The 13826-nt window shown below is 44.2% G+C and overlaps 1 protein-coding gene across 2 annotated transcripts in view; it reads left to right on the top strand.

Annotated features, from left to right (window-relative positions):
• The first annotated feature begins 2188 nt into the window (after nucleotides 1–2188).
• Nucleotides 2189–13826, top strand: part of LOC115092232 (epithelial-stromal interaction protein 1-like) — a 69624-nt gene continuing 57986 nt past the window's right edge. For both annotated transcript variants that reach the window (XM_029602943.1, XM_029602942.1), the window contains exons 1-2: nucleotides 2189–2619; nucleotides 12705–12763. In XM_029602943.1, coding sequence (XP_029458803.1) covers nucleotides 2471–2619; nucleotides 12705–12763 — 208 coding nt within the window. In that variant the 5' untranslated portion in view covers nucleotides 2189–2470. The remainder of the gene's footprint in view (nucleotides 2620–12704; nucleotides 12764–13826) is intronic.

The following is a 13826-nucleotide window of genomic DNA, read 5'->3' on the forward strand; positions in this document are numbered from 1 at the left end:
AATACTGAAGAGCTGCACTTCCTGCAGGGGTATATGTACTAGGGGCTGACGTCAGATTGAAATCTGATCCGTCTCCAACTGCTAGCAGGAGTACACTATACCCATTGGTCCTGAGTCCATCTGCTACACGCTAGGAAATTGCTAATTTATCCTGCCATCTAATCACTAGTATTTATGGTAGGTAAACTTGCTATTTACTCACATTAAGAAGGCCTTTTATTTATCAGCAGAATATAATTGGTTTTGCAGACTTCTTGTTTTCCTTTGGACACCTACACATAAAACCACCCATCAGCTGGCAATTTTAAGAAGAGTTCTAACTGTCAGGTCGATACTCTAAGGCCGCGGTAGAAAGAGTGCGGCAGTGCCTGGCGCACCCTTGTTCCCCGCACGCACAGTTCTCTTCACCTACCGCTCGATACTCTCTTCTAATTGCATGCAAATGCATGCCGCGTCTGCGAAGTGTTAGGGAAGCGTTAGGCCCGCGCAACCCATTTTACTGTATAGGCATACAGTAACCTGGGTGCTCGGGCCTAACGCTTCACGGCCACGCTGGTATCTGTCATTTCAAATGTCATTTGAAATGACAGATACCAGGAAGTCGGGATTGCCGTCCCCTCTCCCCTCTTCCTGAAGCAAAAAAAAAGTGAAAAAAAAAGTTGCGAGAGAGAGAGGGGAGAGGACGGCAATCCTACGCTCGGCGACTTACTTTTGCAGCCCCCCTCCGGACATCGTGGCTTCCCCCGTGCCAGTTCCCCTTCCCCTCCTCCCAAAGCAGGGCGCGAAAAGCACGAAGCGACTTACTTTTGCAGCCCCCTCCAGACATCGGACGACCTCTCCTGCCTCCAGCTGCCCGCGAAGATGGACGCCTGCACGGCCACTGAAGACGTGACGTCACGACGTTTGGCGTCAGGCATGTGATGTCACGTCTTCAGCGGCCGTGCAGGCGTCCATCTTCGCGAGCAGCAGGAGAGGTCGTCCGATGTCCGGAAGGTGCTGCAAAAGGTGAGTCGCTTCGTCGCTTTACACTGCCAGTCCCTTCTTCCCTCCTCCCGAAGCAGGGCGCGAAAAGCAGCCTTGCTCCGGGAGGAGGGAAGAAGGGACTGGCAGTGTAAAGCAGCGAAGCGACGTACTTTTTGCAGCACCTTCCGGACATCGGACGACCTCTCCTGCCTCCAGCTGCTCGCGAAGATGGACGCCTGCACGGCCGCTGAAGACGTGACGTCACATGCCTGACGCCAAACGTCGTGACGTCACGTCTTCAGCGGCCGTGCAGGCGTCCATTTTCGCGAGCAGCTGGAGGCAGGAGAGGTCGTCCGATGTCCGGAGGGGGCTGCAAAAAGTAAGTCGCTTCGCCACTTTACACTGCCAGTCCCTTCTTCCCTCCTCCCGGAGCAAGGCTGCTTTTCGTGCCCTGCTTCGGGAGGAGGGGAGGGGGAACTGGCACGGGGGAAGCCACGATGTCCGGAGGAGGGGGGCTGCAAAAGTAAGTCGCCGAGCGTAGGATTGCCGTCCTCTCCCCTCTCTCTCTCGCAACTTTTTTTTTCGCTTTTTTTTTTTCTTCGGGAGGAGGGGGGAGGACTGGGGCTGCCCCGGAGGCCAGCATCCATGGACGCGGCCAGGGCAGGTGAAAGGGGGCTGGGGGAAAGCTTGCCGCCTACCCTTACCCCTGCCTCTAACGCAGGGGTAGGGGTAGGCGGTAAGTTAGCAGGTTAAACGCGGGGCAAAATGGCAGCGATAGTCGGGGCACGCGTTACAGTATCGGAGGGGAATAGCTAATTCCTTCATTATACAGCTAATCCGTTCATTTACATGTCATATACATGCTGCGTGCGGAAAGGGTTATGCGTCTGTTTTAAGAAGCGCTAAGGACGCGTGAAACTGGAGACTGTATCGCTGGATCGCCTTACGCGTCCGAATTGTGCGCTCCCAGCACGTTACAGACGGGAAATCTTCAACCGCACGTTACAGTATCAACCTGTGTATGATTAGAATTATAATTATAACATGCAATTTACCTTCTCAAACACTGCCAATCAGCTGGCAGAATATTAAAAAAACAAGTTTTGTTATTATTGAAAGAGCAACAGTTACAGTTACAATACAATAGAATTTAATTATGCATAAATTCCATTCTATATGACAGCATGGGGAGTGGTTTCTCACTTCCTTATATTTATAACCGAGCAAGTACTTCACGGTAAACCGGCCCAGGCAAGAGGATGAACGATTTTGGGTTGAGAAAAATTGTGTTGCTACAGCAGATCAACCAGCTGGCTTAGGGAAGTCGAGCCTCGGGGGAGATCTGGCACCAAGCTGATGCCCGGCTATTTTCCAGCACTTTTTACTCCTCAGCGCCCCATTGCTCAAGGCTTAGTAGGCGGAAGCCTCTCACTGTTTTGTTTTTTTTTGTGGTGGGGGAGAGAGAGATTTGCCGGCATCCCATCCCCTTGATTCCCCGGGCAGTAGGATGTACAAAGGCACGGGAGGGCACAGCCGGGCCTCGGTAGGAGGTGACCGGGGAAGACTGCAGCAGCGGCCCGGCCAAGCGCTCGTCAAGGACAGAGACCCGAGCCAAGACTGCCCCACGGAGCCGGCGGAAGCACAGCAGCCCCAGTGGTAAGTGGAGACAGCAGGCGCTTGCCCCCTTCAGCCCCACGGTGATGAAAATTGTAATCGCGCGGGTTCTCCCTTTTGGATCGTGCACTTTTACTCCCCACATCGGAACTAGCTGCCTCTGGAGACAGATCTATGGAAAGAACAGGCGTGGCCTATACTACTTTTATTACTCACCCGAGCTGCTCTCTTATGTGATATTCTAATTATTTCACTAACTACAATATAGAGGTTGTTCTGTTATTTGCAGCAGTGTACCCATAGTTTGGGTTTATAATGATGTTGATATAGGTAACCAGTTTGCTAGTTCAGTTTCGTTTTCCAGTTACCGAGGCATTAGGAGTAGGGAGGGACTTTCACTTTCGTTTCCCCCCCCCCGAGCTGCCTGTGAAGCTTGAGCCGGGGGAGGAGCCGATGTTGGGGGGAAGCTGCGATCTCTGCCTGGGCAGTGTCTGAGCATGCGCACTGCTGTGACTTTGGAAAGGAGATCAGCTGTAGTGGGAGATAATCTAGCTTCCTTATTTATTTCAATATCTCTGCATGCCTTAAGCTGCTCAAACATAAACCCGAGCCTTGCACGTACAAAAACAGCACCCAGAAAGCACGCTCCTCGTGATGATACTATTACGGGAGGAAAACTGCATTTTCTTATGCATAAATCCATAATGCTGAGGAATCTTATCGTGAGTTTTAAGGGTGGCCTGAAGTCGATAGCCAACTTTGTACATTTTTATAGTCCAGGTTAAGGCTTAAATGGCCTCATACGGCCTTTGCTGCATTTATGTGTAAAAGCTTGTCTTTGCTTTGTGGACCCAATAAAAATATCCTAGTCTGCAATGTCCAGCATTAATACATATGGATGGAAATCCTACTAAGTTCAAAATGTCTCTCAGCCCTGGCAGGCTATGCTGAAAGCCCGAGAAACCAGGTGACCTATAGATATATGACTCTTTGTTGGGGAAGTTAAATTTCCAGAGGGCATGCAAACTAATTTTTTTATTTCTAGGGCTGCTCTAGCTAGCGCTAGAAATCCCCTCTCTCTTTGTCCTAAGGGTTGAGTGCTTTTTATGGGAGAAAGCTGAATCTAATGGCCCAGGTGGTGGTGTTTTTGGCTCCTTTTTCCTCAATATCTGACATGCTGTTCGGCAAACAGGCAGGACAAGGTACTGGGTGTTTGAAATAAAAGTTTATTGAATCTTTAAAAGTTGAACCAAAGTCCAATTCATCCAAAAGAGCAACATTACAGTTGTTTGACTTACTGTTACCTAAGAACATAAGAAAATGCCATACTGGATCAGACCAAGGGTCCATCAAGCCCAGCATCCTGTTTCCAACAGTGGCCAATCCAGGCCATAGAACCTGGCAAGTACCCAAAAACTAAGTGTATTCCATGTTACCATTGCTAATGGCAGTGGCTATTCTCTAAGTGAACTTAATAGCAGGTAATGGACTTCTCCTTCAAGAACTTATCCAAGCCTTTTTTAAACACAGCTATACTAACTGCACTAACCACATCCTCTGGCAACAAATTCCAGAATTTAATTGTGCGTTGAGTAAAAAAGAACTTTCTCCGATTAGTTTTAAATGTGCCCCATGCTAACTTCATGGAGTGCCCCCTAGTCTTCTAAACCCAGCTGACCTACTCAACTCATCCACTCCCATATTAAATCACTCACCACATGTTCGAGATCTAGGTATCATGCTAGACAATCAGCTCAATTTTAAAAAATTCATAAGCACAACCACCAAAGACTGTTTTTATAAGTTACAAGTCTTAAAAAAATTGAAGCCTCTTCTTTATTTCAACGATTTTCGGATGGTCCTACAAGCCATTATTCTATCAAAAGTTGACTATTGCAATTCGCTTCTCTTTGGCCTTCCATATTCATCCATCAAACCCCTCCAAATGCTACAGAACTCTGCAGCCAGAATCCTTACCAATACGAATAAAAGAGATCACATCACCCCCATTCTCAAGCTCCTCCACTGGCTGCCTATAAAGCAAAGGATCCTATATAAAGTACTCACCGTAATTCATAAATCCATTCACAATATCTCTCCTCTTCAATTATGTAACCAACTACGTCCTCACTCCTCCTCTAGACCCATCAGAGGAGCATATAAAGGCACACTCTATGTACCTTCAACAAAATCCTCGCATCATAAACGTGCCATATCTACAGCAGGCCCCATTCAATGGAATGCGCTCCCACCAGACATTCGGCTTGAGTTCTGCCACTCTTCATTCAAAAAAAAACTTAAATCCTGGCTCTTTAGCCAAGCTTTTCCAGGACCATGATCACCACTTTTTCCCCTCCAACCAGCAAGAACATATCTTCTTCACAAACCCCCATTTTCCATACCACTACCTACTTCGGTATCTAATCTCTTGCTGCAGGACACTTGAGACTTTCTCACTTATACGTTATAATTTTTATGCTCAATAAGACCTGTCAACTTAATTGTTTAAGTCTTTTTTTTTTTTTTTCTCCTTTATCTTTTGGTCATCAATGTTACAACGTTATTGTTAAATTTTGAACTTATGTACACTGTTCCAAGTTTCATAACCTTGTTCTATGTAATGCCTTTTGGCAATTTTCATGTTCTGTTTCAATGTAAACCGATGTGATCTTTATTTCATATAGGAACACCGGTATATAAAAATCTAAAAATAAATAAATAAATATTAACCGAAAGAGTAAACAACCGATTCACATCTACCCGTTCTAGACCTCTCATAATTTTAAACATCTCTATCAAATCCCCCCTCAGCCGTCTCTTCTCCAAGCTGAAAAGTCCTAACCTCTTTAGTCTTTCCTCATAGGGGAGCTGTTCCATTCCCCTTATCATTTTGGTAGCCCTTCTCTGTACCTTCTCCATCAAAATTATATCTTTTTTGAGGTGTGGCGACCAGAATTGTACACAGTATTCAAGGTGCGGTCTCACCATGGAGCGATACAGAGGCATTATGACATTTTCTGTTTTATTCACCATTCCCTTTCTAATAATTCCCAGCATTCTGTTTGCTTTTTTGACTGCCGCAGCACACTGAACCGACGATTTCAATGTGTTATCCACTATGATGCCTAGATCTCTTTCTTGGGTTGTAGCACCTAATATGGATCCCAACATTGTGTAATTATAGCATGGGTTATTTTTCCCTAAATGCATCACCTTGCACTTATCCACACACAAATTTCATCTGCCATTTGGATGCCCAATTTTCCAGTCTCACAAGGTCTTCCTGCAATTTATCACAATCTGCTTGTGATTTAACTACCCTGAACAATTTTGTGTCATCTGCAAATTTGATTATCTCACTCATCGTATTTCTTTCCAGATCATTTATAAATATATTGAAAAGTAAGGGTCCCAATACAGATCCCTGAGGCACTCCACTGTCCACTCCCTTCCACTGAGAAAATTGTCCATTTAATCCTACTCTCTGTTTCCTGTCTTTTAGCCAGTTTGCAATCCACGAAAGGACATCGCCACCTATCCCATGACTTTTTACTTTTCCTAGAAGCCTCTCATGAGGAACTTTGTCAAACGCCTTCTGAAAATCCAAGTATACTACATCTACCGGTTCACCTTTATCCACATGTTTATTAACTCCTTCAAAAAAAGTGAAGCAGATTTGTGAGGCAAGACTTGCCTTGGGTAAAGCCATGCTGACTTTGTTCCATTAAACTGTTGTTAATCTTCCTCTGGGTATATGTCCTTTTCTCTCAGGATCCTGGGGTTAAGTTTATACTTCTGATCTAAGTGCAGAGACTGTCCAGGGGGCCAGGGAAAACCAGGAAACATCTTACCTGAGTCCAATTATTAAATCTGGGTCACCCAGCCTGTGTCCTGGGCCCTTTGGGTGGAGATCCTGTGGACAGTCTCTATGATCTTGGCCCTTCTTTGAAAATTTCAGTGGTCTGTGATTTCTCTGTAGGAAAAGTCTGTGGTGAATGGGAAATTGGCTATCTCAGCCCTATTTCCCAGGGAGGAGGGGGAGGATCAAAAAACCTTTCCACAACAAAATTGGGAATACCTTCTTATTTTCAAAAATCTCTCTGTGGCTGATGTTATGCTGTCCCTGGTGCTTGCATCTTCTAGGGAGTAGAAAAAGGCTCACAGGCCTCTAGCTCTTGTCCTTTGGGTCCGGGGGAGTTGTCTTCTCCAAAAGGGTTCAAGGTTTAAACAACAGTCCCAATCTCATAAACAGGATAAATTCTAGTCATCAAGAATCCCATACTGGGACATAATGTCACTGGCGCATGCCTCCTCTAGGAAGTAGAGTGATAGCTCACAAGTCTTCAGCCTCTGGTCTCTGGATTGGAGTATGTCCCTCTCCAAGGAAGCCAAGGATGCCCCTGGGGTGAAAATCCAAAAAGGAAGCTGGCCAAAATCTATCTCTTGTCCAAAAATGACGTAGGCCTTCTCAGACAGTGTACTGTTTCTACTGGCGATTCCTCCCTAGCTCGTGCAGTAAGCGGGTATGTGACATTTCAGGTTAAATAAAAAGGCTTTTATGTTTTATTTTTTTGCTTTGTTATATTGATTTTATTTTGCTTTTCTTTTAACTGTAGTTGTATTATATATGTCTATTATAAAAAATGAAAAAAATCAGCTTTAAAATGTGAATGGAGATCGCTATGAAGAAAAACAGTGAGCATGAGACCTGCCCTCTTGTGATGTCAACCAGCCCAGCGTCGAGCCGGTAAACGGCGCCATTCCACCTGGCGTCGCGCGCCGAAGGGACACGACAAAGGGGCACTCCCCTTTGTGCACCCCTTCGTGCAACCTTTTTTCGTTTTTTTTTCTTTTTAACTTCTATGTTTCTTCCACTTTTTTTTTACCTCTCTCTTTTTTCATAATTGTTATCCCTTGTTAACAATTTTCATTGTTATTAATGTTAAATGTATTTGACAAAGGTAACTTTTTTCCTGCATCTCCTGTTTTAATGTAAACCGGTATGATTTGTATATTATACAAGAATGTCGGTATTATACAAGAATGTCGGTACGAATTAGGCAATTTCAATGAAATTGCCTAATTCGTAGTGGTTCGGGGGACCTGAACCATGAAATGGATTTTCCCCGAGCTTTGGGGAAAATTTGTTTTTCAGGTTAGTGTGGCAGGGAGGGGCACATTTATTTAAAAAAAAAAAAACCACCCCAACCCTCCTGACCTCCCCAAGACTTGCCAAAAGTCCCTGGTGATCCAGCGGGGCTCCGGAGCGATCTCCTGCACTTGGGCCGTCTGCTGCCAGTATTCAAAATGGCGCCGATAGTCTTTGCCCTTACTTTGTCACAGGGGCTACCGGTGCCATTGATCGGCCCCTGTCACATAGTAGGAGCACAAGATGGTGCCGGCCATCCATTGCTCCTACCATGTGACAGGGGCTGACCAATGGAACCGGTAGCCCCTGTGACATCGTAAGGGCAAAGGGCCATCAGTGCCATTTTGATTCGTAGCAGGCTCGACAGCCCGATGGCACGGAGGGCGAGATCGCTTGTGGGACCCCGCTGGACCACCAGGGCTTTTAGTAAGTCTTGGGGAGGGATCGGGATGGTGTGGGGGGGGTGGGGTTTGTAAGAAAGTAAAATTGAAGGGTTGGGGTGCGTTTTTTTCCGCTCCGGGTTTTTTTTTTTTTATTCGTTTTTCGGGTTCGGGTTCCAGCTTCGTTTTTGCAGAAAAATGACCCGTGGGAAAATGAGTTTTCCCACAAAGCACCCGAACTGAAACCCGACTCGAGCCAGAAAAACGAAGCTCATCTCTACTAACTAATAGTGACCACACTGAACTTACTGATCACCTCACGAAATACCCTGATACAACCAATCACAGCCCTCCAGATTGGGAGGGGCTGAAAAGCAATGGAACCTCACTGAGCTGTTATTTCTTGATAAAAGATCTAGGGCCATCTGATGGCAGACCAGAAGGTCTGCCACAGATATTAAAGGTTCATTTTGGATTGGCTGCTGGCATGCTGTCAGGATTAAAGTGGAAAAAAAAACCAAACTTCATTGTATTTTAAGTGCTTCCTGATGGTTAGTGGAAAATCCTACTAAACTGCAATAGTGTAACCCTGATCTGCTTGTCAGAACAATCCTCAGCGTGTAAACAAACTTGCACTTGAGCACAGATACTGATGTTAATATTTAGGATGCAAAAACACTAAGAAAATGAACTTTTTATTGAGTTTGGAATGCATGCAGAGGCATGACTTTAAGAATGTTTTCCAACATACATTTGTAGAACCAATGTGTCTGGGTGTGGCAGGAGTTTGTAGTACGGGTGTATTTTGGGGGAATAGAGGGTTGTAATTGAGTTGTGTGGGGGGTGATTGGGTTGTGTGTGTTGTGGGGGAGGGTATGGGGATTAGGGGCAGGTGGGTGGAAATTAGTAGGGATCTGTGTATGCGGATGTGTGGGTGGTAGGTGAGTTGAGATGTATGGGGCGTTGGAGCAGGTGGTGGGTGTGTATGGGCCATTTGTGTGCAATTTATTTGAGTGTAGGAGGTTGTGGGTATGATTGGGGTGGTGAATTTTTATGTGGAGGGTGTGGGGGTGGAAGAAAATGTGGTGGGGGAGGTGTGTGAGTAGTGTGGGTATGTGTGCATGTGATGTCGAAGTGTGGCAGAGGTGACTTTGAAGGTTTATTTTTGGTGCCATCCTTTGCCAGTTCAGTTATTTTTCCCTGTCTCTGCTTGTGTTGCTCTATGCCAAAGTGCTGGAAGAGTGAGGGGGAGCTTTTGGAATAGAGCCCTAGTCAACATTCTGCAGTTTCTAAGTTTCCCTTAGTAAACATTGGGATTTTCTTTGGAGGTTTGGTTCTCCAAAAGTACAGACCTGATCTGATGGTTCTAGTTTTCATACTTGTCTGAGATATTTATTTTTCTTTCTGTGTGCCAAATTTGGTGAATTTCCAGCCCTATTTTGGATAATTATTTTGCCTATGGACAGACAAATATCGATCCTTTTTATATAATTCATTTCAATATTTCTTATTTTGGAAAGCATAAACCATGAAGTTAGGCTGGCAGGTGCTTCCTAAGAACTTCATTTTTCTTATTTATTAAAATACAAGGGGAGATGGGTTGCCTGGGAAAGAAACTTCTAAAATACATTTCTCACTGATTTTACACCATTAAAGAAGGAACTTTTTAAAGTACACAAATTACAAATGTTGGTGATGCCAACAACTAAACCTAGGGGGGCACTCCATGAAGTTAGGAAGTAGCACATTTAAAACAAATCAGAGAGAATTCTTTTTCATTCAATGCACAATTAAGCTTTGGAATTTGTTGCTAGAGGATGTGGTTAAGGCAGCTAGTGTAGCTGGGTTTAAAAAAGTTTGGATAAATTGCTGGAGAAGTCCTTAAACTGTTATTAATCAACAGGGAATAGCTACTGCTTGTTGCTGGCATAATAGCATGGGATCTATTTAATGTTTGGGTACTTGTGACTTGGATTGGCCACTTTTGGAGACAGGATACTGGACTTAATGGACCCTTGGTCTGTCCCAGTATAGCATATGTTATGTTCTTGACACATTTAAAAAGCAGAAGTGGTATGATACTTGCATCAAACCTCTGCTGGATTATTACTCTTATTTTAAAATGATCATGATCACAAATTCCCCACACACTGTAAGGTAAACTTAAAATGAAAATGTGACATTGAATATCTCTGTCAGCGGCATCAAAGTGTTGACCTAATTTTTTTTCAGATTCTTTTTTTTTTTTAATTGCTATTATGTTGGAGAGGATCAAGCCAGATTTGCAAGAGATAAATTGATATGCGGAGCTTGAAAAGGAGAGAGACCTATACAGAAGCATCAACACTGCTTGGACACGTGTTCATTGTAGTAGCTCTGTTTTCTGTTATTCCATTAATACACCATTTAGTATCCAATAGTGGCACTTTTGGCACTTTAGCAATATAATCACATTACCTGATTAGTTCAAATCAAGTCACAGGGCATTATTTGGCAATGTACTAGTGGCCATTTTGAAGTTGGAAAGTATTTGCCAGCACATTTACTATGACAGAATTAATGGTAACATTTTGTTTTTAAGAATAGCTTCTACTATTTTCCCAGCACTGACAACAGGCTCACTGGTCTATAGTTTCCCGGACCACCTCTGGAGCCCTTTTTAAATTGTAAAACAGGTGGGCTCTGCACACCTTTTGTAGACTCAATTTTGATTTTATAACAGTCCAGGAAATGCCATTTCTTTCCTGGATGAGGAGAATGGAGGTACCATACAAGGCAATGACTGAGGTATATACCATGGGGAAGACTATAAAAATAAATAAAAAATAAATAAAAATATTTATCTCCTCCCACTCTGCCATCTACTAGCTAACCTCAAGCTAACACACTTCCTATACTCGGATGACATTCAGATCCTCATCCCGATAGTGGAATCCCTCCACAAAACATGGTCTTACTGGAACAGCTGCCTTTCAGCAATCAAAAACTTGCTAACAAGCCTCAACCTCGTGTTAAATACCAGCAAAACCGAAATCCTCATAATAGCTCCAGATAATTGCACTCTGCTCAACCCCCCTAGTTCCTCCCAACCCTCCTTCACATCAATTGACCACACGCCGCAAGTAAGAGATCTTGGGGTGCTTCTAGACAACCAACTCAACTTCACCAAGTTCATAAATAATACTACCAAAGACTGCTTCTTCAAATTGCAAGTCTTTAAAAAATTAAAACCTCTTCTACATTTCCGAGACTTCCGCCTGGTACTTCAATCTATCATCCTCCCTAAACTGGATTATTGCAACTCACTCCTCCTGGGTCTGCCCGCCAGCACCATCAAACCACTTCAGATGGTACAGAATGCTACGGCCAGAATACTCACTAACACCAAAAAACAGGACCACATCACCCCTATCCTCCAAAATCTTCACTGGCTGCCGATAAAATTTAGGATACAATTTAAATCCCTCATGATGATTCACAAAGCTCTGCACAACATCTCCCCCCTCAACCTATCCTTCCAACTACAGCAACACATTTCCAAGAGACCAATCAGAAGTGCATACCAGAACATGCTTCACACCCAACCGGCGAAAACCTCACTGAGGAAACGAGTTCTGTTCACTGCAGGTCCCCCTCTTTGGAACCTGCTCCCACCGGACCTCCGCCAAGAACCGTGCCTTCTGACATTCAAAAAGAAGCTAAAGACTTGGCTATTCACCCAAGCTTTCCCTGAGAGCTAAAACCGGTTGAAGCGATAGACGATATACTTACCTCTGTATTTATGCTTCCGAGTTTGGCACCCAGTTACATTTAATCGAATTTACGAATGTCTCCCTAAAAGTTTTCCTGTCTTCCTGTGTTAATGTATTCCACCCCTGAGGCGACTGTTTTAATGTATCCAGTCCCTGAGGCGGCTGTTCAGTTCCTTGTAAACCGGTGCGATATGTATGCTATACAGGAACATCAGTATATAAAAATTAAAAATAAATAAATAAATAAAGACTGGATTGATTGGAGCAGTCAGCAAGGACTGTAGGAAGGAACTGGATAGGGGCACCAATCTCTTTGCATTCTCTCCATACAAAGGTCATCAGTAACTGGAATGAGAAAATCCCAATGGGAAAATAACTGGACCGGCCCCCATAGCTCAGATGACATGGGTTTTGTTCACTGTCATGCATGAGGTCCCTGGATCCAATTCCCAAGTCGGGTCTCCTACTTCCTGGATCAGCTGGGGTTAGGAGGAGGGACACCTGGTGACTGGATTCAGGGTTCCGGAAGGCTGCTCTGCTGCATAGACCCTGGCCCAGGATGGTCACTGCAGTGACCAGACTAGGTATGCTGGGGCTGTGGGGAGGATAGCAAAGAGGGAGGAACAAATCCCTGAGTAATTGCAAATGATTGCTCCTGGTGCCAGATTCCAGCCCTGGCTCCAACTGAGCTGAGAAGAACAAAGGAGCAGGAGGAAATTGCCGGGTCCAGAAAAAGCACAAAGACTATTTTGAGACCAGACTGGGAGAAAAAAATCCTGTTGAAATCATTGTACACAAACAATCTCAGGGAAGTTAAATAACATTAACTTTTGTATTTCATTGCAGTGCCAGCGGTTATGTCTTAATACCAGCAAATGAAACCAGAAGAAATCAGATTCAGAGAAGTAAGTAAATTATTCACGCAACATGGTTGAGGTTTGAAATTTATCAAGGAATAGCAGGAGGGAAGTTTGGATGCGTGGAAAAATGCTGGACTGGATCAGGTTTCAGGGTATTTGTAGCATCTACCAGTCCTTGTCTGTGCTTCTTTCACTTGCTAAAACGTTGCCCGAAAACAGTGCACTGTATCTGATAGTGACATTACTGTTTCAGAGTACAGGTTTGTGACTGTATGAGGCTATTAGAGGTGACCTACTTTGTAGGTAATTATGTTCCCTGTAGAGCCCCAGTCCAAGGTACCTGATAGAAATAGAAATAAGAAGAAGCCAAAGCGAGTAATTCTATTCTAGAAATAAATAACGAATGAAGCACCCTACAGTTCAATTATAGTGCTCACTGGTACTCAGCCTGTGGCTTAGGAGTCACGTGTGATGCGTCAGGACCCCTGGCAGGGCTCTTTTACACCATAGAAGTCCTCGAATTTCCAGAATCAAACAGAATGTGTATTTAAATTTTAAGGTTAACAAAAGTAGCTTTTTGCTTTGTAATTATTATAAATGGTTAATAAATATAAAGTAAAAAAAAAAAAAGTGGCACATACATTTCTTGGACTTTATGGATAGAGAAATTTGTTAATGATTTTTTCCTTTGTAATATGACATCTTCAGAAATAAACATTAAAAAAAAAAAGAAGATAAAGAAGGTAGCGTTTGAGTGTGGGGCCCAGTTTAGTACTCTCACAAAGATAACCTCCAGTAGTTACTGTAAAATGGTTTGAAACAAGATGTGTAGTTATAATTTAAAGAACACATGACCTCTTATTCTTTTTTCCTTGGGCTTGTCTGTACACTTCTGCTTCTTTGGATTTTTAGCTCAGTCGGAAGTAGTTGCTACTGGGACCGCGGCACCATCCCTCCCATCCCTTCTCTCCCCTCTCCCCTCTCCCTCCCCCATTTCCCCCTCCTCAGTGTAGAGTGCTTCTCCCTTCAGAATCTGCTATGTGGTTGTCCCAAACGCCACCCATAGGTGACAGATGACGGCTAGAGTTCCCCCCCCCCCCCCCCCCCC

Source organism: Rhinatrema bivittatum, chromosome 5 (genome assembly GCF_901001135.1).
Source record: "Rhinatrema bivittatum chromosome 5, aRhiBiv1.1, whole genome shotgun sequence".
Taxonomy (NCBI): Eukaryota; Metazoa; Chordata; class Amphibia; order Gymnophiona; family Rhinatrematidae; genus Rhinatrema; species Rhinatrema bivittatum.